This window comes from Hyla sarda, chromosome 3 (assembly GCF_029499605.1).
Source record: "Hyla sarda isolate aHylSar1 chromosome 3, aHylSar1.hap1, whole genome shotgun sequence".
Classification (NCBI taxonomy): Eukaryota; Metazoa; Chordata; class Amphibia; order Anura; family Hylidae; genus Hyla; species Hyla sarda.
The window spans coordinates 121,127,166-121,152,968 of NC_079191.1; the positions used below are offsets into that span (position 1 = coordinate 121,127,166).

At 39.9% G+C, this 25,803-nt stretch overlaps 1 protein-coding gene across 1 annotated transcript in view; it reads right to left on the reverse strand.

The window, feature by feature from the left end:
• Positions 1-3,130: 3,130 nt before the first annotated feature.
• The window catches only part of AP1S3 (adaptor related protein complex 1 subunit sigma 3), a 36,021-nt gene continuing 13,348 nt past the window's right edge, over positions 3,131-25,803 (reverse strand). Inside the window, exons 2-5 of the mRNA XM_056564923.1 lie at positions 21,171-21,349; positions 15,589-15,697; positions 10,815-10,952; positions 3,131-4,181 (exon numbers count right to left, since the gene is read on the reverse strand). Coding sequence (XP_056420898.1) covers positions 4,146-4,181; positions 10,815-10,952; positions 15,589-15,697; positions 21,171-21,349 — 462 coding nt within the window. The 3' untranslated portion in view covers positions 3,131-4,145. The remainder of the gene's footprint in view (positions 4,182-10,814; positions 10,953-15,588; positions 15,698-21,170; positions 21,350-25,803) is intronic.

Here is a 25,803-nt window from a genome sequence, read left to right on the forward strand (position 1 = left end):
ACCAAAACTGAACAGCATATTCCAGGTGAGGCCGTACCAATGCTTTATAAAGGGGGAGTATTATGTCCCTGTCCCTTGAGTCCATGCCTCTTTTTATACATGACAATATCCTGCCGGCTTTGGAAGCAGCAGCCTGACATTGCATGCTATTCTGTAGTCTGTGATCTACAAGTACACCCAGATCCTTCTCTACCAGTGACTCTGCCAGTTTAATCCCCCCTAAGACATACGATGCATGCAGGTTATTAGTACCCAGATGCATAACTTTACATTTATCCACATTGAACCTCATTTGCCAAGTGGATGCCCAGACACTTAGTGTATCCAAGTCATCTTGTAACTTATGCACTTCCTCTATAGACTGTACCGTGCTACAAAGCTTGGTGTCATCTGCAAAGATAGAAACAGAGCTGTTAATACCATCCTCTATATCATTGATAAATAAATTAAACAACAGCGGGCCCAGTACTGAACCTTGGGGTACACCACTAATAACCGGGGACCAATCAGAGTACGAATCATTGACCACCACTCTCTGGGTACGATCCATGAGCCAGTGTTCAATCCAGTTACAAACTAAAATTTCCAAACCCAAAGACCTTAACTTACCTGTCAGACGTCTATGAGGGACAGTATCAAACGCTTTAGCAAAATCCAGAAACACTATATCCACAGCCATTCCTCTGTCAAGGCTTCTACTCACCTCTTCATAAAAGCAAATTAGATTGGTTTGACAACTTCTATCCTTAGTAAACCCATGCTGGCTATCACTTATAATACAATTATCCCCTATGTATTCCTGTATGTAATCCCTTATAAGTCCTTCAAACAATTTACCCACAATGCACGTTAAACTTACCGGTCTATAGTTTCCTGGGGAAGACCTAGAGCCCTTCTTGAAGATTGGCACCACATTCGCCTTGCGCCAGTCCCTTGGCACAATACCAGACACCAGAGAATCTCTAAATATCATGAACAGGGGTACAGATATTACTGAACTTACCTCTCTAAGAACTCTTGGGTGTAGTCCATCCGGTCCTGGGGATTTGCTTACATTTATATCACTTAACTTACCTTGTACCATCTCTACATTAAGCCAGTTCAGTACATTACATGATGTGTTACCAGCACTGACCTGGCCAATGTCAGCTCCTTTTTCCATAGTGTATACAGAACTAAAGAACCCATTCAGTAGCTCCGCCTTCTCTTGATCGCCTGTGACAACCTCCCCATTATCATTATTAAGGGGTCCTACATGCTCTGTCCTTGGTTTTTTTGCATTTATATATCTAAAAAAATATTTAGGATTAGTTTTGCTTTCTTTGGCCACCTGTCTCTCATTTTGAATTTTTGCTGTTTTTATTACATTTTTACAGATTTTATTAAGCTCCTTGTACTGTTTAAATGTTATAGCTGACCCATCAGATTTGTATTTTTTGAAGGCTATTTTTTTGTTGTTTATTGCTCTTTTAACATCATGTGTCAGCCATGTAGGATTTAGTTTTAATCGTTTATATTTGTTCCCCTTTGGTATATATTTAGCTGTATAGTTATTTAGAGTTGATTTAAAGATGTCCCATTTACCTTCTGTATCAGTATTTGCCAACACCTCCCCCCAGTCTATGTCCTGTAGTGCAGCCCTCAGCCCAGGGAAATTTGCCTTTTTAAAGTTATATGTTTTTGCCTTCCCCGCCTGTCTTTGTTTTCTACATTTTAAGTCAAAAGTAACTATATTGTGGTCGCTATTACCAAGGTTTTCCCGCACAGTTACATTACCAACCAGCTCTGCGTTGTTGGAAATGATCAGATCCAACAAGGCATCACTTCTTGTTGGGTCCTCCACAAACTGGCCCATAAAATTATCCTGCAATAAATTTAGGAATTGTCGCCCCTTTGTAGTTTTAGCCAACCCCGGACCCCAATCTATATCTGGATAGTTAAAATCTCCCATTATTACCACTGTACCTGCCCGGGCGGCCCTCTCTATTTGTTTATGAAGCCGAACTTCTATCTCTTCAGTGATATTAGGGGGTCTGTAGATTACACCAAATACTATTTTTTCAGTATTTCCCTCCTTTTGTAATTCTACCCACAATGATTCCACATCCTCAGAATCATCACACACTATGGCATCGTTCACACTGACTTTCATACCACTTCTTACATACAGACAGACGCCACCACCTTTTCTGTTCATTCTATCCTTGCGAAACAATGTAAACCCCTGCAGATTGACAGCCCAGTCATGCGAGGAGTCCAGCCATGTCTCAGTGACCCCAACTATAGTTAATATTACTATTCTATATTTTTAGTTGACATAAGTAAAATGTGTGCCAAGATTCATTAAAGCATCTCCAGTTGTTTGGAAGTTATGTTGGAACACACTTACACATTGTGATATATATTTTACAGTTAAAAACGTTTTTTCCTAGTGAAAAACTGTTCTCGCTGAACGCCTTTGTGAATACTAGAATTTACTGCTTTTCCCTAGTTGAAACCAGTTTTTACTGAGCACCTTCACGGAAACTAGAATTTACTGCTAATCAAAAACTCGAATGTCAGTTAAAACTGGTTTAAACTGGAGAAAGCTAGTTATTACTAAATGACTTAGTTAAAACTAGTTTGAATAAAAAAACTATAAAACATGAATAAAGTTGGGCACCTGATGATGGGGAGGTATTAGATTACTCAAAGGAGGTATTAGCCGGTAGGTATTGTTGAATTAGGTTTTAAAACAAGTTTTTACTAGGGAAACCTGTTTGAGTGAAACAAATCAGTTAAAAGCAATTGAAAGTTTTAATTGGGAATTAAAAACATTTCTATGACAAAGCATTAGTTGAGTATACAACAATATTCGGTATAACATATAGGATACAACATTGAGTTTTTGTATTAGCAGTAACATTCTAGTTTGAACTAAGGCGTACAGTAAAAACTTGGTTTGAACTAGGGAAAAGCAGTAAATTCTAGCTTTTACAAAGGTGTTCAATCCAAAACTGGTTTTAAATAGGAAAAAACAACAGTAATATTTTATATATATATATATATATATATATATATATATATATATATATATATATATATATATATATACACATACACACACACATATATTAGGCACTACATAATGTTTGCCTACGTAAAGGTTTTTTTCTCCATGCAGTCACAGTGTGGTTTTCATTTTAAGTGTGTGGCTTTTATCGCCAATGCACAATCTTCTTTATGGCAGTAAACACTTCAGGTTCCACCCCTTTATACTATTTGCTTTTCCCTATACAGGTGTCCATAGGAAGATGCACACATTGATGTTCAAGGTAAGGTCAGACAAATAGATAGATGCATATATCCATAGACAGATCTAAACAGTTTGTGCTTTAAAAGGACCTATAACACTAAAATAATAAAAAATAATAAAAAAGCTAACAAAAAATCTAATGTTGCAAAACACCATGATCAAGTGATAACCTTTACCATTTATTCGAGATATTTGTGTGATTTTTTTTTTAAGGATCTACAATAATATTTATAAACAGAATAACTGGCCACAGCAATCCAATCTCAGCATTCATTTCTTAAACTGCTAAGGAATAATCAAAGTTTACCATGATGGGTTGCTAGGGTCAACAAGACCAGATTTGCTGGGCAGATTTATGAACTATGTTTCTTCAGTATAGCAACCAATCAAAGCGCTCTCGAAATATAAAAGCTGAGCTTTGACTGGTTGTTATGGCAGCAAACCTGCCCCAATATGTTAATTCACACCAGATATATAAATACATGAAAAGATATAAAAAATCATTTGCTTAAGTCCTTGCTTTGGTTGGCATATTCCAGCAGTCATTTTTGTAATTACAAGAGCCAAAATATACATATAAAAATATTTTATTTCTTCATTAAAAAGCAAGGTTTCCTTTGCATATGTGCATTCACTTTGCTTACATCTAGGTCCATACAGCCGCAAAAGGGTTTAGTAAGGTAGTGTTGGTATCCTGTTGCACTTGATTTTTATTCTGCCCGATTGCAGGATGGTAGGAAGACCGCCCAGCGGTGCCCTCTTGTCTCTACAATGCAGTGGCCATGTCTTCTGCCTTCTGCCAAATCAAACATTTCTTCTTGTCCAGTGGACAGATCTTCAGATTTGTCACTTAAAATGTAGGTTTGTTCATGTACTCTTCCATGGTCTGTAAACGGTACAAAACAAATATTTTCAATCCAACAAAGAAACCAGCTGGCACTACTCTGTTCTAGCCTTCCCCTGTGGTGCTCAGCATAATAGTCCAGAATTATGCATGTAAAGGGGTTTTCCATGAAAAAACTTTATTTTTTTTATTTTTTTGATACATCAACTGGCTCCAGAAAGTTAATCAGATTTGTAAATTACTTCTATAAAAAAAAAAAATCTTAATCCTTTCAGTACTTATGAGCTGCTGAAGTTGAGTTGTTCTTTTCTTTCTAAGTGCTCTCTGATGACTCCTGTCTCGGGAACTGTCCAGAGTAGAAGCAAATCCCCATAGCAAACCTTTTCTACTCTGTGCAGTTCCTGAGACAAGCAGAGATGTCAGCAGAGAGCACTGTTGCCAGACAGAAAAGAACAACTCAACTTCAGCAGCTGACAATTATTGGAATGATTAAGATTTTTTAATAGAAGTAATTTACAAATCTGTTTAACTTTCTGGAGTCCGTTGATATTAAAAAATAAATAAATAAATAAAATTATGTTTTTTCCTGGAATACCCCTTATATATCCACTTAGTAAAAGCAACTCACCGATCTTCAATTCAGGCTTTATTCTGTGATGTGGGTGTACAAGCAGGGCATATTAAAGAGCAACGTTCTTTTACATCAAGATTATTGTTTTGCCCAGATTTGACATTTCTGTAGTTTACTCTTACATTACATTTATTTAGTCTTGAGAGGAGACATTAAAGGGGGATTTGATCAACATATTAAAAAGTATATAAATGGCCCATACAAAAAATATGGGAAAAAACTGTTCCAGGTAAAACCCCCTCAAAAGACAAGGGGGCACTCCCTCTGTTTGGAGAAGAAAACATTTAGTCTCAAGGGGCGACACGCCTTCTTTACCATAAGAACTGTGAACTTATGGAATAATCTGCCTCAGGAACTGGTCACAGCAGGAACAGCTGAAGGCTTCAATAAAGGGTTAGATACATTCCTAAAACAAAACAACCTTAATGCATAAGCAGAAATATAGCATCCCCCCCTCCCTTTAGCCACCCATACCCCTTCCCTTCACCTCCTTGGTTGAACTTGATGGACATGTGTCTTTTTTTCAATCATACTAACTATTTAACTATTACAATATGGATCCAAAAACTGATCCTACAGTCCAGTTTAAAAAGGGCCTTCTCCTTTGGACATTTCCTTTCTGTTAAAAAGGACCCACCCAGACGGACTTTGGGTCATTATATATCCTCAAACCTACACTGATCCTCCTTCATGCTGGACTAATGGTCGTAGACCTAACTTGAAGGGTCTTTCATTGTTGTTGTGGCCTATATACTGCCTTCTGTTATTTTCATAGATATGATCACCCAGGCCCATTAGTCTATAAAACCTTCCTCCCCTTGTGCACACACTTCTGTTTATTTCTTATTTTAGTAATGGCTTCTTGATGACAACACATGCTTTCAGCCCAAGAACATTCAGTTGTGTTCTTGCAGTAAAAGAATGGATTTATTTTCAAATGTGAAGATTGTGGAGCTTAACCTTCTCCTATCCCTTTATAGATGAAAGCTTTGAATACTATTTTTTGGGTTAGAAATTCCATTACACTTCTGAACACATTTATCACATTTATTTACTTTTATCACACTTTGTTTCCTATGGCTTTTCTTATCATTATGCAACTAATGTTATCTTATATCCAACCACCTCCTCCTTTAATAACCTTAGATGGAAGAGACGTGTATGGCAGCTAAAGTGTGTTTTGGCAGTTGCTTTTTAAAAGGGTACTCATGTGGATTTTTTTTTTTTTTTATCAACTGGTGCCAGAAAGTTATGTAAATTACTTCTATTAAAAAAAATCTTAATCCTCCCAGTACTTTTTAGGGGCTGTATACTAAAGAATAAATGCTTTTCTTTTTGGATTTCTCTGATGTCACAGCCACAGTGCTCTCTGCTGACCATTTTTGGAACTGTCTAGAGCAGGAGAAAATCCCTATAGCAAACATATGCTGCTCTGGACAGTTCCTAAAATGGAAAGCAGAGGTCAGCAGAGAGCACTGTGGTTGTGACATCAGAGAAATCCCCCCAAAAAAAGCATTTCCTCTGTAGTATACAGCCCATAAAATGTATTGGAAGGATTAAGATTTTTTTAAAGAAGTAATTTACAAATCTGTTTAACTTTCTGGCACCAGTTGATTTAAAAAAAATAAAAGTTTTCCACTGGAGTACCCCTTTAAAGGGAATGTGTCATCAGAAAAGGATTCTCACTACTAAGCCTAAAACTAAGCTGAGACGGATTAAAAGTGATGTCTACAGTAATACAATGGAAGGTGACACCAGTAGATAGAAAAGACAATAGAAATTCACAGTTTAGCCTCCTCCTCCCTGTAAAATGAACTTTGCAAAGGTCACAGAGTACGCCCAACAACCTTTCCCATTCATGTCAATGGGACAGTTCCTGTCTATTGTTTTCGAATTCCATGGGGCTTGCTGTACAGCATTTCTCTAAATGCTGTTAAAAAAAAAAAAAAAATTCCCGTAAGATGATAGCCCTCATAATAATGTACAAAAATGATAGCTTGGGGGAGCAGATCAAATCATACCTTTTTATAGCATGTCAATCTCCCCTGTTCTCGAGTTATAGCACTTTTTAGCTCCTTCTAACAGTTAAGGTAATCTGTCAGAGGGGCAGGAATGTTATTATAATAGGGGAATGATTATAATAGGGGTTGATTAACATTCTATCAGAATGTATTTGATCAGGCTCTGCTTAGCTATTTTTTTCCTGGACAACCTTTATGATGAATTACTTTAGTGCTCCAGTATTAAATAGGTCAGTACACTGCCCATCAATACGTATTACTGACAAACCTTCACAGTAGCCAATTGTACAAAGGTAGGTATGCTGTACAGTACAGGAATTCACATTTAATTGAGGAGTCTATTAGCATGGCACATCGTGGCAATATTCGCCCACTCTTCCTTGCAAAAGGGCTCCAAATCTGTCAAATTGTGAGGACATCTCCCAAGCACAGGTCTCTTCAGATCACCCCACAGATGTTCAGTTGGATTAAAGTCTGGGCTCTGGCTGGAACATTCTAAAATGTTAATCTTCTTGTGGTGAAGCCGTACTTTTGTGGATTTGGATGTGTGCTTTGGGTCATTGTAGCGCTGAAGGGTAAACTATTTCTTCATCTTCAGGCTTCTAATGGATGCCTGAATGTTTTGTGCCAAAACTGTCTGGTATTTGAAACTATTCCTAACTCTCCCCACCTTGACTGAGGACCTGGTTCCAACTGAAGAAAAACTGCCCCAAGGCATGATTCTGCCACCACCACCATGCTTCACTGTGAATATGGTGTTCTTTGGGTGATGTGCAGTGAAGCCAACATACCTTTTGGAATTATGGCCAAAAAGTTCAACCTTTGTTTCATCAGACCATAACACATCGTCCCACAGGCTTTTTGGGGACTTGATGTTTGTTTTTCCAAACTTCAGCCGAGCTTGGATGTTTTTTCTATGGAAGAAAAGCCTCCTGTCTGGCTGCCCTACCTTATAGCCCATTTATATAAAGAATATGGGAGATTGTGGTCACATGTAGACCACCACCAGTATTTGCCATAAATTTTTGCCTGCAGTTTCTTTATTGTTGCAGTAGGCCTCTTGAAAGACTCTCAGACCAGTTTTCTTTTGGTTTTTTCAACAATAATTTTTTCCACTTGTCTTCACCTATTATCATTAGTATATCTGATGCTTTGGAAATTATTTTCTACCCTTCTCATAACTGATATGTTTTAACAATGAGATCCCTATGATGCTATGGAAGCTCAAATGTCTGGAAAATCCTACTAGAACAGCTAAACTTTATTTGTGATTATTCAGAGTAACTTTAAATGATGGCAGGTGTATAATGACTTCTATAAAGCATGGGTTTGAATGCGATTTGTTAATTCAGAACACAGCCACATCCTTAGTTATAAGAGGGTGTGCAAACTTATGCAACCAAATTATTGTGTTTTTTTTTTCCTCCCACACAGTGGACATTCTGCTGCTATGTTCAAACTGCGGAATCACTGCAGCGGAATTCCGCCAGCGGAAAGTATGTCTGCTTAAAGAATGAACATGTTCATTTTTTGGACATAATTCCACTGGTACGGAATGGAGATGGCAATGTCTGCACAGTCCTAGTGATGAAGCATTCAGCAGCGTCTGCAGTAAGCGGATATTCAGCCAGCAGAATATTTTGCTGGGAATGGCGCTACTTTGCCAGGAATGTCGCTGTATGTTAAGGCACAGACGGCCGTGCCTTGCCCTAATTGACAGCAATAGAAGACCCATATGCTCCCTTAAATTACCATCCTTTTTATTTTAGGATATATGTTTATCCCAGTTGTTTAACCGCTTTGCCGCTGAACGCAGATCACGGCAGGGGTATGAAGAGAGCTCAGGAGCTAAGCTCGCATCATACCCGCATGGTCCCGGCTGTATTCAGCAGCCAGGATCCATGGCCAATAACCGGCATTACCTCTTTAGACACCGCAATCAAAATTGATCCCGGCAACTAAAAGTGCGTAAATCTGTTCTCGGCAGCTCAGTAGAGCTGATCGGGACCATCACGGGGAAATGCGATGTCTCTCTTCCCTCCTTCCCTGCCTTCCAATTTGTGCTCCTATGCTGCAGCAAGCTATTGCAGGCTAGAGTAATGGAGCGCTGATAAAACTGATCAATGCTATGCTATGGCATAGCATTAAACAGTGTATGCAATCCAAGGATTGCATGTAATAGTCCCCCCCCCCCAAAAAATGAAAAATATAAGTAAATAAATGTGATTTAACCCCTTCCCTAATAAAAGTTTGACTTACCCCCCTTTTCCATTTTTATAATAAAATTATGTAAACAAAATAAAAGATATAAACATATGTGGTATCGCTGCGTGCATGTAATTTAACCGCACGGTCAATGGCGTAAACAGAAAAAAACACCAAAGTCAAGAATTGCGTATTTTTGGTCGCTTCTAATACCAGAAAAAAAATGAATAAAAAGGGATCAAAAAGTCCAAACAAAACAAAAATGGTATCACTAAAAACTTTAGACCATGCCGCAAAAAAAATTGCCCTCATACGTCCTCGTATACGGAAAAAAAAAAAAAAGAAGAAGAGGTTATAGCGGTCAGACGCAGTGGATCCGTTACGTGTGACCCTACCCAAAATATTTTCTGGGGCTATGTGCACATTAAGTTTTTGTGTTTGTATTTAAGCCTGAAAAAAAATACAATATTTGGTATCACCACGTGAGAAAATGTCCAAGCTATTAAAAAATAATGTTCATGATCCCGTACAGTGAACGGAGTAAAAGTAAAAAAAAACATCACATCACATCACATCCCAGAAAACATGGAATAGAAAGTGATCATAATACCACATGTAAGCAAAATGGTATTAATCAAAACCACAGATGAGAGTGCCAAAAAAAAAAAAACAAGCCCTCTTATAGCCCCCTATACAGAAAAATAAAGAAGTTACAGGGGTCAGAATAGGGCTATTTTAAACATACTATTTCGGTATTGTTTAAAAGCAATACAAGAATAGAAAAGCATGTAAATGTGGGTATCGTTTTAATCGTATTTATCCTCAGAATAAGGGACCGTCAGTTTCACAGTAAAGCTCACTGCATAAAAATTAACAAAAAAGTCGCTAAATTGTGTTCCCCCCAATTAATATTTTTTGGTTGAGCCATACATTTTATGATACAATAATAGATGTATTTACAAAGTAGAAAGTTTAGTTATGCAAAAAAACAAGCTCTCACATGGGTCTGTGGATGGAAAAAAAAAGAATTTATTTTTTTCTTAAAAGGCAAGGAGGAAAAACAATAACACAAAAATTAAAATGGTTTGTGTTCTCAAAGGGGATATGCAGTCTAAAACTTTTAAGTCCCCCTTTGCCCGGGCTGCAAAAACAAACTTTAACTCACCTTCCTAAGTTGCCCACTTGCTTCGGTATTGGCGTCCTGTTTCTCCGCTGCTGCTGGGCTCTGTGGTCAGCGTATTACCGGCCACAGCAATGTTTCGCCTCGGCCTGTGATAGGCTGAGCTTGGGCCGGCTCATTACATGACAGTATGCTCAGCCTATCACCAGCTGAGGCGGGACATCACTGTGGCTGGCGATACGCTGACCGCAGCGCGACGTTTCGAGCCCAAGATGCACAGAGCCCAGCAGCAGTGGAGGAACATGACGCCAATCCCGGAGCAAAGGGGGAATGTAGGAAGGCGAGACTGCATATCGCCTTTAAGGCTACAATGAGCTGTGTCCTTAAGAGGTTAAAACACATGCGTCCCCCCCCCCCCCCTTTTCCTTCATTATTAAAGGCTATTTAAAATAAGGGTGAGACCAGATTAACCTGAGTGTATAAGGTCCAAGACTAAAATATCCCACAAGATAGGATTATAGAAGAAAGATTACAGTCTTTGCCACAAAGGTACCAGATGGTTAGCATGTTTTTACTAATTTTTTCCATTGGTGGCTAATATAGCCAAGTGTGAAAGCCATATATTAAAAAAAGCAGAGTAAAAGAGCACATGTGATGGAAATCTGGTTACTACTATCAGGAACTGGAAAGAAAATTACCTCTTGTAACATATCCGAATCCTCAATGGCCCTCACCACAGACTCCTTGGAGGTCTCCTGAATTTCACCCCCCATGAGAAACTCATCCAGTATGAAATATGCTTTTTCAAAGTTAAAAATGATGTCCAGCTCACAAACCTAGGAACAAAGAAAAGAGGAAAATATACAGCAGCTGTGGTAATGTGGATGCATAAGTAACACAAATTTTGATAAAAGGATAAAAATTATCTAATAATTTATAGTTACATGAGAATAGATTAAATTGCAAGATTCTCCAGAATGAAAGGGATAAATTGTCTTTGACACAAAGGCATATTTCCAGTAAAGACCCTTTACTTATTACGTTTGTCATTAGGTCCTGCCTGTAGTAAGGTGACGGTCCGGCCGGCCATCATATGATTGTTCATTGAAGTGAGGCAGCTTGATGATGAGGTCTCTCATAGCCCATATATACCCCTCTTCTGCATAAGGGAAGTAGTTTGCCTCATTAGTCGCCTAAACATGTAGAGGGGGCATTATTTTTTTGTCTTAACATAGTCTCATACTGTGCCTTGAATCAATCAGTAGTTTGGTGGATAGGTATCCACCGATGGTGGAGCAGCTTTGTGGCCCCACTTGCCGGTATATGTCCGTGGATGCATATCCACTATATGTAATTTCTATATAAGGCACAATAGGTGAGATTTATCAAAACCTGTTCAGAGAAAAAAATAGCTGAGTTGCCAATAGCAACCAATCAGATCACTTCTTTCATTTTTCAGAGGACTTTTAAAAAATGAGAGAAGCAATCTGATTGGTTGCTATGGGTTACTCAGCACTTTTCTTCTGGACAGGTTTTGATAAATTTCCCCCAATGACATTGGTTTTTAACAGTCTGTTCATTCGCTGGTTTACTTTAATTTCAATTACATTAAAAGTTAAGTTGGAGGGGAGGCATTGTGATATAGGGATTTTTGTGCCTCAAAACTCCTGCCTTCAGGGTAATTGTTTTCATTTGAAATTGGAATCCAGGACATTCCTGATGCAATTTCTGCCAAAGCAATCTAGTGGCATTAAGAAGGTGGGGAGAGTGAAAAGGAAAGCTTTCTCCCTATGTCAAACCATATAGATGCCGCATTCAGCATTGATCACGGCATCTAAAGAGTTAGGATTAATCATGACTATTACAGCTAGGTGACAGCTGTATAATACATAGTGCCCGCAATATTGCAAAGATGTAACATTATATCAACTTGCAGGAACAACCTGCATACTAAATAGTAATTCATGGGGTGTTGAGGGGTTACAGAGACTTTGGTTTTTACATCAACTTAACAGATTCAGCTTTGGGGAGGAGGATAATGGAGTTCATTTAAATGATCTCCAGTGCTTTTTTTTGTGTAGAACTAAAATCAGTATTCTTGGCATGTACATAATAACAAAATGTTTTTAACAGAGTGCAAACATTCAGTACTGTACACGTCAAAGGGTTCACAAAGCAACTGGAACTAGTAAGAAGGACAAAATACCCGTCACATGAGTAAACAGACCAAACAGAGCTTAAAGGAGTATTTCAGGATTCCCCCCCCCCCCATCAGCCTTTGAGACCATGTTACCAAGTTATAATACTGTGTAGTATTATTCTATTACCTCTGTGTAATATTATTCTATTACCTCTGTGTGCTCCTTTATTCTATTTCATGCCCACACTCAAAAGTGTGGTAATGAAGATCCACACCTGAAAGTGCTGTAGTGCGAGTCTTTATAGGGTATGTTCAGACTACATATTTTGAGCGGAATCTTCATGAGGGGAGATTCCATTCTGGCAGCGGCACTGCGCGATCACGACTGATGGCTATGCAGTGTTCACGGACTTCCGTGCAAAGAATTAACATGTTTCTTCTTTGCGCTGAACAATTTTCAGCGGCGGAATTGTCCGCCACTGAAATTTCTCAGTGTGAACGGGTTTCGCGGAAACCCATTCACACTGATGTTTATGTTCGCATCCCGTAATTCCACGGGAATTGCATAGTGTGAACATACCCTTATTATGCTACTGTTGTCTCTGACCTTTCCAAGCATTCCAATCGACCAGAGATAATGAGGGAGATTTATCAAAACCTGTGCAGAGGGAAAGTTGCCCAGTTGCCCATAGCAACCAATCAGATCACTTCTTTCATTTTGCAGAGGCCTTGTTAAAAATGAAAGAAGCGAGCTGATTGGTTGCTATGGGCAACTTTCCCTCTGCACAGGTTTTCATAAATCTCCCCCAGTATGTCATAAGTCACATGGTCACCAGGGAGTGTGGCTATACTGTAGTGAGTGGGTGTATAGCATAACTTCAGTAAATCCCTTCCACCCTGCTATCCCCTCACCCACTGCAGCATAGCTATGCATCTGGAGACCATGTGACTTATGACATATTGTCTATGGCCACATGGAATGCTGGGAAAGCCAGAATAATTTAATCTGTGGGGGCGACCACGACTAAAAAGATAATTAATGTGCTACCCAAAGGAGAAAGGGGGGACAGGACTCCCAGATTTAAAGTGCTATTATATTGCTTCCCACTTATCCAGAGTTGTTGAATGGTGTAAACAAGAATGTCAGAAATCATGGGTAATAGTGGAGGAGGCCGAAACCTCAGTTCTGCTTAAATGTTTGCCATGGTGTCAGGAATTGAAGAACAAAGAATTGTGGCAACGCCTGACGATTGGTGCAACCCTGCGGGTTTGTAATAATAAAACAGTACATAAATCATTACTCCTTTGGACACGGCAATTGGAAACCCGGCTTTTCCCCCCAGGATTAATTGATCCAGTTTTCTGTCACTGGATTGATGAAGATAACTACCGGGTATGTCATTTGTAAGAGGAGAGTGGGGTAAGGGGTTGGTTAAATGTGTCGGAAGGAAGAGACCCGGTTCCGTTGGGCTTTTGGAGATCAATGCAGTTAAGACACTTAATAGGTAAATTACCAAACCCTGGATTATATAGGGATCAAGCTACTACATTTGAAGAATTATGTCTAGCAAAGGAGCCAGGGCAACATGTACTTTCACAGATATACAAACAATGGTCAGGGGCCCTTGCATACACAGCAAAGTGGGAAAAAGATTTATCTATTCAGTTAGATCGTGATCAGTGGTCCAAAATTTTTATATTTGCCCACTGCTCATCTGTCAGTATTGGTTTCCAAGAGGCAAACTATAAGATATTGATGAGGTGGTACCGTGTCCGAAGCATACTACACAAAATGCAAGTGCAGAAAACAGACAAATGTTGGTGATGTGGGATACTGCATGTTTTTTGGTCCCGTACAAGAGTAACCATCTTTTGGGTAGAGTTTGTAAATTAATCGCAAAAATAACAAGGAAAGATATACCGTTTGATCCAGCTTTTTTTAATTCAATTTTTTATTTTTTTTTGCTACAGCACAATAACATACCGATCTCCAAGTACAAAAACTCTCCCATGAGCGTGTTAGTGCAGACCGCCAGGAACTGCATCCCGGCACTATGGAGACAGGAGAAGGCCCCATCCATGACCTTATGGTTTAGCAAAATTAATGATGTGAGATATATGGAGAATTTATGATCAGCTTGCCATGATACTAATTTGGATTTCTTCATTATATGGACACCATGGATTCAATTTTTAGATTCTAGAGAATTTAAAAGTTCTTTAGTTAGAAGAGCCCTAAGGAGCGAGACTCTGATTACTTTACTTGAAGGGTAATGCTTGGGGGAAGGGTAGATGGGAAAGGGGGGTAGGGGGCATAAATATAATAGATATAAGTCAATTAGAGAAACATATAAGCGGTAGGTTGTTTTAACGCAATTGGCATGACGCTCACATTATTGAAGATGTCATTTTTGGTTTATCTTTTGGTTGGCGTCCTACCTTCTCTTCTCTCCCCTTTTCCTATGGGATGGGGGACTTAGTTGTGCTGGTTTATGAGGAAAAAGTACCAGCAAAAGTGAGGGAGGGTTATGAGGCTTACAATCTTGTAAAGAACTTTGTATCATTGTATTGCGTGTGGTGACTATGCATGAAATTAAAAATAAAGAATAAAAAAAAAAAAAAAAAAAGAATGCTGGGAAAGGTCAGAGACAACAGAAAATAAAAAGACTTGCACTACAGCACTTTCAGATGTGGATCTTTCGCATGAAAATGGGACAAAGTAACACAAGGAGGTGATAGAAGCATATTACACTATTAGGCTATTACAGATCCATAATTTTAATGTTCCAGTGAGGAGTTACAGAAGAACTCCCGAATAGAAAAACTGTCCTCCATACTGCCGGCAGTAAAAAAATAAATAGTAGTTCTCCTTTAAGTGAAATGCAGCATTTTGGCTCAAAAGTGTGAAAACACCCTGAGCCATTTCTTCAACAGAAAAAGACCAACCTGCACTGACTGGATGTTACGGCCTCTTAGGTGATTTTAATGGTCAACATGTCAGCTTTTAAATTAGAGATGAGCGAACTTACAGTAAATTCGATTCATCACAAACTTCTCGGCTCGGCAGTCGATGACTTTTCCTGCATAAATTAGTTCAGCTTTCAGGTGCTCCGGTGGGCTGGAAAAGGTGGATACAGTCCTAGGAGACTCTTTCCTAGGACTGTATCCACCTTTTCCAGCCCACCGGAGCACCTGAAAGCTGAACTAATTTATGCAGGAAAAGTCATCGACTGCCGAGCCGAGAAGTTTGTGACGAATCGAATTTACTGTAAGTTCGCTCATCTCTATTTTTAATGTTTGTAAAGAAGGTGATATAACACACCATAACTTACATTTCCAAAGTATTTATCCAGTAGCTCCACAAGTCTATGAACGATCTCCAGCGTCAGCAGCTCATTATCATGATCTTCTATGGCACAGCAGAAGTACAGACTGGCATACCTATAAATCCCAAAATAAAAGGGTAGTATTCATTTATAGAAAGCCTTTAATTTGGATATAGAGGTAACCACCGCTTTTTTCTCTGTGGGACACAAAGCAGTGTATATGTAATGATCAAGAAGGCAGAACGGTTAAAGAACATTTCAAGTGGGCTTAAGACCAATGACTGCACAATTGTGAGTTTAGCGGCTATTCTAAAATGCCTTAAAACGGTGGTAGTATACAATAAAACGCTTAATGAACACTGTAACAACTCATAGCAGAGGTCATTAAGGGGTTACATACATTGTTAAAATAACAGTGACAGATTCTGCTGAGAGGCCTGGACCACCAGAAATCCAAAGTATAGGGGATAAGATGTTTGATCGTGGGGGGTCCCGCCACTGGGGACGCCCCGCGATCTCTGCAGCGCCACCCGCCATCATCACTTTTATTAACTAAGATGAAACACATTTCCCTGCGCAGTGAAACGCGTTGCATCTTGGTTAATAAAAGTGTTCTACTTCAAGTCACCGCACCTGAGTTGTGTCCATCCCGGTCAGCGAGGTTGAATTCCTGATCTCCTTGAAGTCTGGCTTTGCATTCTATGTTACAACAGGAAGGCTGCAGACGGGATACCTCTATCATTTACCACGTGCTGTTCAATGTTGTGTATGTTGGTATACAACTGGAGTGGGTAAGCGCCTGCCTACTCCCCTTCAGCACGGGTGATACTCGACATGGAGCGCCTGTGTTTCTTGTTTGTGAAAAATAAAAGAAGTGATCTGACTCGATGCTATGGGCAACTGGTCGACTTTTCCTCAGCACAAGTCTTGATGAATCTTCCCCATAGTGTGCCCCATACATAACATCCTGATGGTGCACAGAGTCAGGTCCCAGTGCAGCAGAATCTGGACCAGAGGAGAGGGTAATCTGCTGATACAAGCTATTACCATGAGCATTATAGTACCTGGAGCAGTAATATGCCTTTATCTGTCATTTCTATTTTATTGATATGAGGCCGTTCAATGCACGGGGGGACGTTTCTTTGCCCCTAGGTGCACCAAAACAGCCGCCTGCCTGCTCCTCTATGCCCCCTCAAGAAGATTGAGCTGCCCTCTCTACAGTGGGCTTGAATTACATCACTTCAGAGGGGCAGCTCAGTATTCATAAGGGGCGTTGTAAAAGGAGCAGGTAGGTGGCCGTATCGGTGCCGCAAGGGGTAAAGGAACAGCCCCACTGCACAGAACAGCCTAATTTGCATATTCATAAAACAGATATTACTATAACGCTCATAATATTGTCCCCCTAACCCGATATCAGATTCACTTTAAGACATATGATGAGCTGCGTGTGATGTAACCTTTATTATTTGCCTGCAACTTTCCCAGGACAGGATAGAGAAACTCATGGGAAAAACCTGTCTGGGAAGGTAAAGATGGAAATACCCAGAATAGCGATATGCTGTTTTTCCACTTTCAGACACGTTTCCTGGACAGACAGGATAGCAAGTCAGTCAATTTGTAATAATATGAAAATCTAGGAGTGAGATACATTTTCATGGTTTCTCAAACCTTCATAAACTTCAAACTATCTTATACCTATAGTCACCTATAATGGGACTAAACTCGCTTTAGAGCTTTATTTCTGAAAAACATCCCGCTCTTTAAGAGTACAAAACCTAGGTTACCATAGGGATTTAGAAGGAACCAGTAATGGTCTGAAAAATATACACAGTATACACAGTATACAGCAGTATGAAATCAGCCAGAGCCACTTGAAAAAAGATATTGGGGGAGATTTAATCAAAACCTGTCCAGAGGAAAAGTTGCTGAGTTGCAACCAATCAGATTGCTTCTTTCATTCAGCAGAGGCCTTGTTAAAAATAAAAGAAGCCATCTGATTGGTTGCTATGGGCAACTCAGCAACTTTTCCTCTGGACAGGTTTTGATAAATCCCCCCCCCCATTGATTATACATGAAGTCAATGGGCAGCAAAATCTGCTGAAGCAAATCTTCAGCAGAAAATATACACATGCAAACATACCCTTAGGTACCCTAAAGAAGTATACAGATGTAGCAGAACTTTAATGGATTTAAAGGCTGCAACTAAAGTAATAAATTAAATGGGTGGATTATAGCAGAACATTGTTGAGGCGGCAATTTTTGTAAAAGTCAAGTTATTTAAATGTAAATTGAGCATTGATTTAAGCTTAAAACCCTATCCCCCTATCCACATCATTAAAGGATAACTCCGGGATGAACAACTTATCCCCTAAGGATAGAGGATAAGTGTTAGATTGCGAGGGCCCCAGTGATCTCCCAAACAGAGCCCCGGCTCCCTGCATGAAACAAGCGTTTTTGACCACAGCACGAAGCTGCGGCCAACATCCCCCCTCCATGCAGTTCTGTGGCAGAGCCGGAAATTGCCGAAAGCAGCACTCCGGCTCTCCCATAGAACTGCATGGAGGGGGCGTGTCAGCCGCCGCTTCCGGTGGTGGCCGAAAATGCCTGTTCCATGCAGGGAGCCGGGGCTCCTTTTGGGAGATCGCGGGGGCCCCAGCGGTCTATCACTTATCCCTTATCCTTAGGATGGGGGATAAGTTGTACATCCCGGAGGCATCCATTAAGTATAAGGGTCTGATCTCGGCAGTGACAGGCAGCTTAGCCAAACAGCATCTGAGGTGGGACACCACTGCAGCCGTTGATAGGCTGAGTGGAACATGACTGCAGAGCTGAGTAGGTCTTGGAAGGTAGGGTCCGGAGCGCTCAGTTGTGCCCTGTTCTGGAGATTGAGGGAAGTCAAATCTTCCTTGTTCTCTCTTTAAAAAAAATATACATATATATTTATATTATTTTTTTTTTTGGTTCACGTTTTTTTTTTATTTTTTTTTGCTCCTTATTTTCTAAGACCCATAACTTTTTTTTTTTCACTGAGAAAGTTGTATTAGAGCTTTTTTTTTGTGGGACAAGTTGTACACTTTATTTTATTTATTTTTATTTTATCATATAATGTATTACGGAGCCAGAAAAAATATATACAAGGCAAAATTAGGGAAAAAAAAATATTGAATTGCTTAATTTTGGCATTAATTTTTTCAGGGTTCAAAATTTGTTAAATCTGACATGCTATCTGACAATTCCAATGATACTAAACTTGGGTAATTTTTGTTTCATTTTAAAGGTAACAAAAAAAAATGTGAAAATTTGAGGAAAAAAAATAAAATAAAAGTAATTTTGGTGTTTGGAACTTTTTTGCATTTACGCCTTTCACCGTGCAGCATCAGGAGCATCATGATTTAATAGTTTGGATAATTACGCATGCAGCGATACCAAATATGTTTATAATTTTTTTTTTTTTTTGTGTGAGTTTTATTTCAACAATGGGAAAAGGGGGGTGATTTGAACTTTTATTAGGGGGGAGGATTTTTAAATATTTTTAATCACTGCATTTAACCACTTCAATGACGGACATCGGAGCCAGCTCCGATGTCCTTCATTACCAGCAAATGTCAGCTGCTGATAGCAGTGTGGATCTGCTGGTTATGACGCGGACCCGACCCGCAGACCCGCATCATATTCCCCTCACCCAATCCATGACATACCAGTAAGTCATAGGTTGGGAAGGGGTTAAAGGGGGACTCCCATGCTGCAGTGTTTTGAACATTTTGTTCACAACGCTTGGAGCGGGCAGCAGTGTTCGTAACGTTACGGCCACACCCCGTGAAGTCACACCATGCCCCCTCTATTCAGGTCTATGGGAGGGGGGGTGTCGGCCATTACGCCACCTCCCATAGGCCTAAATGGAAGGGGTGTGGCGTGAAGTCACAAAGGGTGTGGCTGTGACATCACGACCACTGCTGCTGGAACCCAGCATTTGCTTAGAACACCGGGTGCTGCATCTTATCCCCTATCCCCTTTAGATAGGGGATAAGATGTCTAGCAGCGGAGTACCCCTTCAAGTCTTCTGAAATAATGACCCCTAAATCCCTTTCCTCAGATACTGAGGGCAGGACTGTGTCAAATATTCTATATTCTGCCCGGAGGTTTTTATGCCCCAGGTGCATTATCTTGCACTTATCCACATTAAATTTCAGTTGCCAGAGTTCTGACCATTCCTCTAGTTTGCCTAAATCCTTTTCCATTTGGTGTATTTCTCCAGGAACATCAACCCTGATACAAATCTTTGTGTCGCTAGCAAAAAGACCAATATCTTACCATCGAGACCGTCTGCAATATTACTCATAAAGATATGAAACAATATTGGTCCCAGTACAGATCCCTGAGGTACCCCACTGGTAACAAGACCTTGCTCTGAATATTCTCCATTGACTGCTACCCTCTGTTGTCTGTCACTCAGCCACTGCCTAATCCACTCAACAATATGACAGTCCAAGCATAAAGACTGCATTTTATTCAAAAGTCTCCTATATGGTAGTGTCAAAAGCCTTACTAAAATCTAGATAAGCGATGTCTACTGCCCCTGCACCATTTATTTTTTTAGTCACCCAGTTAAAAAAAATCTATAAGATTAGTCTGACATGATCTCCCTGAAGTAAACCCATGTTGTTTATCATCTCGCAATCCATGGGATGTTAGATGTTCCACAATCCTATCCTTTAGTAGGGTTGCCATTAATTTCCCCTTTATTGATGTCAGACTTACTGGCCTGTTGTAAAAACGTTCAAAAATGTTTATTATTTCAGGATAAACTTGCCCGAGACAGTCCACTAAGAGAAAAGTTGCATATTTTTATGCCGGATTAATAAATATAAATTTTAAAACACACAGATGACTGAAAGAACAATGGCAGAGTGAAATGTTTTGGGCAACCCTGCTCTATAAAATTTGTTTTGCAAAAAATTCAATGAAAAAAAAACGTATAACTGTTAAATGCCTACTGTTAAAGGAAAACTGTCAGCTTGCTCCCCCCCCCCCCGCACTAACCAGTGGTACTGGCTGGTAGTGCGGAAGACATTGATCAGTTTGATGCCTTCCATGCCTGGATCTGTCCTGCCGAAATCTTCGTTTTTCTGTATATGCTAATTAGGTGCTAACTGGCACAGGCCAAGGTTACTGGCACTCTGACATGCCGCCCAGCTCATCAATATTCCTTCCCACCCTCGCCTCTTCTCCCCGCTCTGTAATGAAGAGGGAGAGGCAGAGGGAGGGGAGGAATATTGATGAGCTGGACGGCACTGCGGATGAGCCGGGCTGACGTCATAGTGCCAGTAACCCCGCCTGTGCCAGTTAGCATCTAATTAGCATATACAGAAAATCGAAGATTTCGGCCGAACGGCGGGACGGATCCGGGCACGGTAAGCATCAAACTGATCAGCGTCCCCCGCACTACCAGCCAGAACCACTGGTTAGTGCGGGGGGAGCAAGCTGACAGTTTTCCTTTAATGTTGCAGCAAAAATTCTGGCAAATGTGGGTGGGGGCACTGATATTGGTGTGTAGGTGTATTGGTGTGTAATATACATGAATAATATACCTCTTGTATACAAGTTTTAAGTCCTTCCAGTCCACAAAGCTGCTTGTCCTAGGACTCCGAGCAAGAATTATGTGCATCAACTCCCGGGTTATCTTGCGTTTTTCCTTCTCCGTCAGCGTTACATACCATTTCTGCAGTCTTAACTTCCCTTGCCGGCTGAACAGAAGGAGGAATCGAATCTATGAGAGAGATCAGAATAATGGTGAAATGTATTTCATGAAAAGTACAATACTTTTAATTACAAATGTCTCACAGTCTGTAAAGGATGAAATGGCTAAAGCACCCACTTGTCCTCTTTCACATTGCCCTCAGGCTCTGCTATATGGAGCTCAGTCGGCAATTCCGTCAAAACGTTGGGAGTTTAGCAGAAAAAAAATTGTGCATGCAAACTGGGGTCCGTCAGAACCCGGCAGTGTCCGTTCTGTGCAAGAGGGAAAAAAAAAAAAAGACCTGAACGGACCCTTCAATGTGAATTTAGCCTAAGCTCTCTGCCTTGCCTCTAGATCCCCTCCATGTTGAGCTGGAATTTTGCCAGGGGTATTGGAAGGGGTTGCCTTGTTGGTCTCGACTGCACATCAGGCAGTAAGGATTATTCTCTTTTCCATAGAGCTGCTTCCCAGCTTTCTTGGTTTAGTCGCATTCACTTTTCTCAAAGTTATTGGCCCTCATTTACTATTCTAAACCCGACCTCTTTTGTCGGGTTTTTTTGTCGCATCTTTGTCTGCGCCATGTCGCAGACATCGTGCGCCAGTCTGCGACACCATGTGACATTTTTTCCCGACGGACCCGATGTGGATTCTCCCAAACCCGAAAAAGGGGCGTAACCCGACATTTCTGAGCTTTCCCACGTATTTATAAAGGTTTCCAACCCGAATTTGTTGTATTGTTGTGGATTTTTTCCCGACAGCTCAGAGGAGTTGGAAACCAAAACCAACAAAACCCACGTGCGACAAACAGGATGCGACATAATAATAAATACCAGGGGAAAAAAAGCAGTCGGGTAAGAAAGCAACATAGACTTACAACCCGATTTTCTTAGTAAATGAGGGCCATTGTTCCTATAGTTGTCATACAAAAAGACTAAATGAATATCTCCAGGGAAATATGTAGATGACGCTTTGATATAATTTCATAGTTCTAAAAAGAATGATATAGATAACCCTACCCACAGTAATAAAGTTATTACACAAGAACAGGGTGAGGTAGAAACCTATTAACATATAATATGTCATTAGTTCACACAGGAAACCTCCCTGCTTAGAAGTTATAATAGTGTGAAAAGGAGGTGCAGCAGGAGCACGTCACTCCTCTAGTAACTTATATCCTTAGATTACCTATGGAGTCATTTTCTGACACACCAACTTCTAGTATTTCTGAATAACTGATTAATTTTAAATGAAAAGTCAGTCACAATTATATCCACAGCTAAGGCTCCTTTCACACTATACTGTTGCTCCGTTACAAAGACCCATTACAATGTCAGGTTAAGAAAACCCTTAAAAACAGCCATTAAAAATCCCATTTATGTCAATGGTATTTTTTAATTATCTGTTCTCACCCATTATAGCCCGTCGGACGTCATTTGTGCTGGGAGAAAAAATGTCACATGCACAAATTTTTCTCCCGTCACAAATAACATCAGTTATTCATAATGGGCTAAAATGGGTGATAACGGATAATCAAAAAATCCCATAGACATGAATGGGATTTTTAAACTGACGTTTTTAAGGGTTTTCTTAAAGGGACATTGTCTTTTTAACGGAGCAACAGTATAGTGTGAAAGGAGCCTAACAATGCCCTTCTTAAAAAACAACCCTGCCCCGGGGTGTCTGGACACAGCCCACCCTGCCCCCGGGTGCCTGGACACAGCCCACCCTCCCACATGGCACCAAACACAATTCAGAACTGGAAGAAGAACTTCCAGCTGTAATATCTGCATTCTGTGTTTTTCTATGTTGGTGTGTATTCACACCTGCTTTTCATGCCTGACCAATTTTTGCATGTTGTGTGCTTTGGTCAGGCTAGTGTTAATGTTTCCAGCCAATATGTTTACCTGTGGAGTTATTTAGACCCTAGCACTTCTGTATTCCTTGTGGCTAACTGCACTATGTTTGCACTGTTTCATAGCCCCTTAGTTTGTGCACGTTTCCTGAGGTCAGCCATGGTTTCTTATCCTACATCTGTGTATCTAGATTTTAGCCTTATGTTTTACTTTGTTGAAGGTTTTAGTGTTATGCTTTGTATATATTTTGTGTACTTTGTTTAGACCCGTGTTCAGATTTTATGCGGTTATCAGTCCTGTTTAGTTCTTGTATCAGTCCTGTGTAATTCTTCTTCCCAGTCTAGTGTTCAGTATTTAGTATTCCCGTTTAGTTTCTTGACCTGTATTCCTGTTTAGTTTCTTGACCTGTATTCCTGTTATGGAGTTTGGCTTTAAGCTTTTCTTGTGTCTGTCTAGTTTGAATTGTGTTCTAGTAAACCTGACCTGTTTGGTGTCTGACATTAACCCGTTCACCCCCTGCATATCCCGGTCCTGTTTAGCCATTTTATTATCCTGTTTTTCAGCCTTGTTCATATTATCATATCTACCATTTATCTTGTCTCTGAACTGATTGTCTGCATGCTATATCTTGCCTTGATATTTATATTTGTTGCTATTTAGCTTTCCTGCTGTGTATTAGGTCCTTAGTGCTGTTTGTTGGTTACTGTGTTAACCCCTTGTGTTCTTGACGTGTACCCTGACCTTGTACAGCTTCAGTTCATTATATTTACTCTGATGTCCTAGCACATTAGGGCAGTATATGTACATACTTTGTGGTTGTAGATCCATCGCATAGGTCAGATATGCAATAGGAAGGGACAGCAGCTTTAGGGAATGTTAGGGCACACTACTTTCCTGCCCTACGTGAAATGTTCCTGACACCAGCATAATCTGTAACAGGTCACTTTTGCTGAGAGAGATGAGCAGCACCTTTTGGTGCCACTAATCTCTATATAATCAGACATCTCAAACCACTATTAGATAAATAATAATTTCATAAGAATTCCCCTTGGCTTCCACACTAAAAGCTCATTGCCCTTCAGCTTTCAGTAGGAGCTTTTAAGCTAATAACATTACATTAGAGAATTGCAGACAATGCTACTCCTAAATATTCAAGCCAAAGTACCTGTAAACACTGCTCATGAACAAGAGTAAAGGTGCCCATATACATAAGACTTCTGCCTGAATGCCGCTCATCAATTGTCCATTGGATCCATGAACGATCCCATGCCAGAAGGACTTATTTTTTCTGTCAGGCCTAGTAGGATTTCATGTATAGGGGTGCCAGGTTTTACTTTATTTTTTGTAGAAGCCTGGTCAGTCAGTACCGTGCCTGCGTAAGGACATAAGATTGTGAATTGAAATGCAGCCACAGCGGCTCAATGAGAGGTCCATTGTTCCCTGGCCGCGATTACCCAATCTTCCTCTGCATTTCTCACTCTCGCACGCTTCCAGCCCCAGAACAAGACATTAGATGGGGTGATACCTTTGCGAGATGATTATTTCTCTCTTGGGGATGCATCCCCCCTCCCACATGCAATACACAGCAGCACCACTGACCGTGAGCTTGCACAAAGTGGTAAATGATAGAGTAACCTCGGCTTATCATGCCAACCATGGCCAAAAAATCCAGCCTGATGGATGACATTTTTGACAGACAAAAGCCACAACGAACAATAGTGGACATATCAATTTTAAAGAATTGTTGGCCAAAAATCGCACATTTCAGCCAACTTTTATCTTCTGTGTAAAACGTTATCCAGAGTGAACCAGACTTCAGATCTCACTGAAATTGTCCCTTTAAACACAAACATAAATGAATCAATTTAACACATTTAGGTTAAGTGTTTATGGAAAAATTAGAAGCGTCCAACAACATGTGTCATGTACTAACATGATACTATCGCCTGTGTTTAAATATAAACACATCACAACATAACACTGCCTTTTTGTGACTTTTGGGTTGCAAAGTCAGCCAAAGGAGAAGTATATAAATAGAGGATCTAATTATAAAGCACAAAAGTAAATTAAAAAAAAACGAGAACAAATACCCTCTTATGTGTTTCCCAGCATTCTCCCAAATCTATATGTTATGCATAAACAAGCTTCAGGGGCTTTTAGGTCATTTTATTATGTTAGTGAAGGAAACTTAGGAAACTTTTGTGCTGAGTTTTTTTTTTTTTTTTTTTACTTGAAAAAAGCCACAAAAAACTCCTAATTTTTCATTACCAAGATACTGTTTATGTGGCGTTTTATTCAAAAATACTGGCTTTTAGTATAAGCATTTTTCTTTGGCATTTTGATTCCCTGTGTTCTTTTTTTCTTACAAGTCATGCGATTCATTCAGGGTACTCAAATTAAATCTCCTTCAGGGTGTTTTTCACTTTGTGTGGAGTTTTTTTCCCTCCCATAGAAGTCTATGAAAGGGAAAAACAGCAAGATTTCCCACAAAAAAGCCATACCCTCAGCATGCTGCGATTTTGGAAAACTAGCCTTGAGCCTAAAAACACCACACAAAGTGAAAAACACCCTGAAGGAGATTTAATCATTCTTTTCAAATGTATAGCTTTTATATGACAATTTTTTTTAACT